The sequence below is a fragment of the Bison bison genome, unplaced genomic scaffold (genome assembly GCF_000754665.1).
Source record: "Bison bison bison isolate TAMUID 2011002044 unplaced genomic scaffold, Bison_UMD1.0 scf7180017849822, whole genome shotgun sequence".
Taxonomy (NCBI): Eukaryota; Metazoa; Chordata; class Mammalia; order Artiodactyla; family Bovidae; genus Bison; species Bison bison.
This window is the reverse complement of record NW_011480395.1, coordinates 6,993-8,403: the sequence shown is the minus strand read 5'-3', so window position 1 is coordinate 8,403 and position 1,411 is coordinate 6,993. Positions and strand designations below refer to the sequence as shown.

Below are 1,411 nucleotides of genomic sequence, written 5' to 3'. Positions count from 1 at the left end.
GTGGGGGTGGGGTCTAATGGGAGGCCGGGCCACACTGTGGGTGAAGCCAAGAGCCCCCGAGGCCAGGCTGAGAGGGGAGGAGCCACGGGCCTGCGGGAGGATGCGCAGCTGGCTGCAGGTGGGAGGCAGGCAGGCCCCCCCCATCCACTCTTAGCTGGGGGCGCTTCACTTGCCGCTTTGACACACACGTGTTGCCTGGCGCTCTCAGAGGGCCACCCCGGAGGCCTCCGCCTCACATCCTGGACCAGGTGAAAGGCCTCAACCAGTCCCTGCGCCTTGGGCACCTTCTATGTCGGAGCCGGAACCCCGACTTCCTTCTCAACATCATCCAGAGGCAGGTGAGCACCCCCAAGGCTGCGGGGGGCCTTCCCGAGGCTGCGGGGTGCCCTGGCATCAGATGAGACTGTGGGCTGGAGGGCACGCCTGGAGACCGGGCCCTTCAGCCACGGCTCCGGGGTGCAGAGAGCTGCCTCGGGAGTCCCCGCTGGTGGCGGGCAGTTGCTGCGGGGAGGGTGGCAGCGGGACTGACTAGAAAGAGCCGTGTGCTGCTGCCCGCCCAGGCCTCCTCGCAGTCCATGCCCTGGCTGGCCGACCTGGTGCAGTCCAGCGAGGGCTCCCTGGACGTGCTGCCCGTGCAGTGCCTGTGCGAGTTCCTGCTGCATGACGCCGCTGATGAGCCCGCCTCGGGCGGGGAGGAGGAGGAGGGCGAGAGCAAGGAGCAGAAGGCCAGGAAGCGGCAGGTGAGTGCCCACTGGGGGCCCACACGCCTGCCCCACCCCAGACACCTGGGGCCCACATGCCTGCCCTGACCCCGCCACCCTCACATGCCCAGCCTGACTCCTGATCCCCGGGGCCCCACATGCCCACCTTCGATCCCATCTCCTGACCCACCCCCCAACCCCCAGGCCCCACACGCCCGCCCTCACCCCCGACCCCTGCCCCCACAGAGGCAGCAGAAGCAGAAGCAGCTGCTGGGCCGCCTGCAGGACCTGCTGCTGGGCCCCAAGGCAGACGAGCAGACCACGTGTGAGGTGCTGGACTACTTCCTGCGGCGGCTGGGCTCCTCGCAGGTGGCTGCCAGGGTGCTGGCCATGAAGGTGAGGGGACCAGGCCCTCTGCTCCCCTGGCACGGTTGTCTTTCCTGTTAAAACGACCGTTTTTCTCACCGGGGCTTCACCGGAAGAGACTATCAGGGAAAAGGGCACGGTAGGAACGTGCAGACATTGGGCCCTGTCCCGCCCGGGCCCTTCCCGCTCTGGGGTGACTGGAAGTGTCCCGGGGGCGGCCCTGTGTCTGTCCTGCCGCCTCCCAGAGGCGCTGGCGCCAGATTCCCGGGCAGCCGGCCCACTGTCCTGGCAGCTCTGAGTACGCGGTGTCTGCTGGGCTGGAGGGAGCCGGCAGCCCCAGAGCC

At 68.9% G+C, this 1,411-nt stretch overlaps 1 protein-coding gene across 1 annotated transcript in view; it reads left to right on the top strand.

The window, feature by feature from the left end:
• LOC104994342 (integrator complex subunit 1-like) overlaps positions 1 to 1,411 on the top strand; it is a gene marked incomplete at its 5' end in the record, with an annotated part of 15,121 nt that overhangs the window by 6,750 nt on the left and 6,960 nt on the right. Inside the window, 4 exons of the mRNA XM_010847879.1 lie at positions 73 to 338; positions 561 to 740; positions 948 to 1,126; positions 1,315 to 1,372. Coding sequence (XP_010846181.1) covers positions 73 to 338; positions 561 to 740; positions 948 to 1,126; positions 1,315 to 1,372 — 683 coding nt within the window. The remainder of the gene's footprint in view (positions 1 to 72; positions 339 to 560; positions 741 to 947; positions 1,127 to 1,314; positions 1,373 to 1,411) is intronic.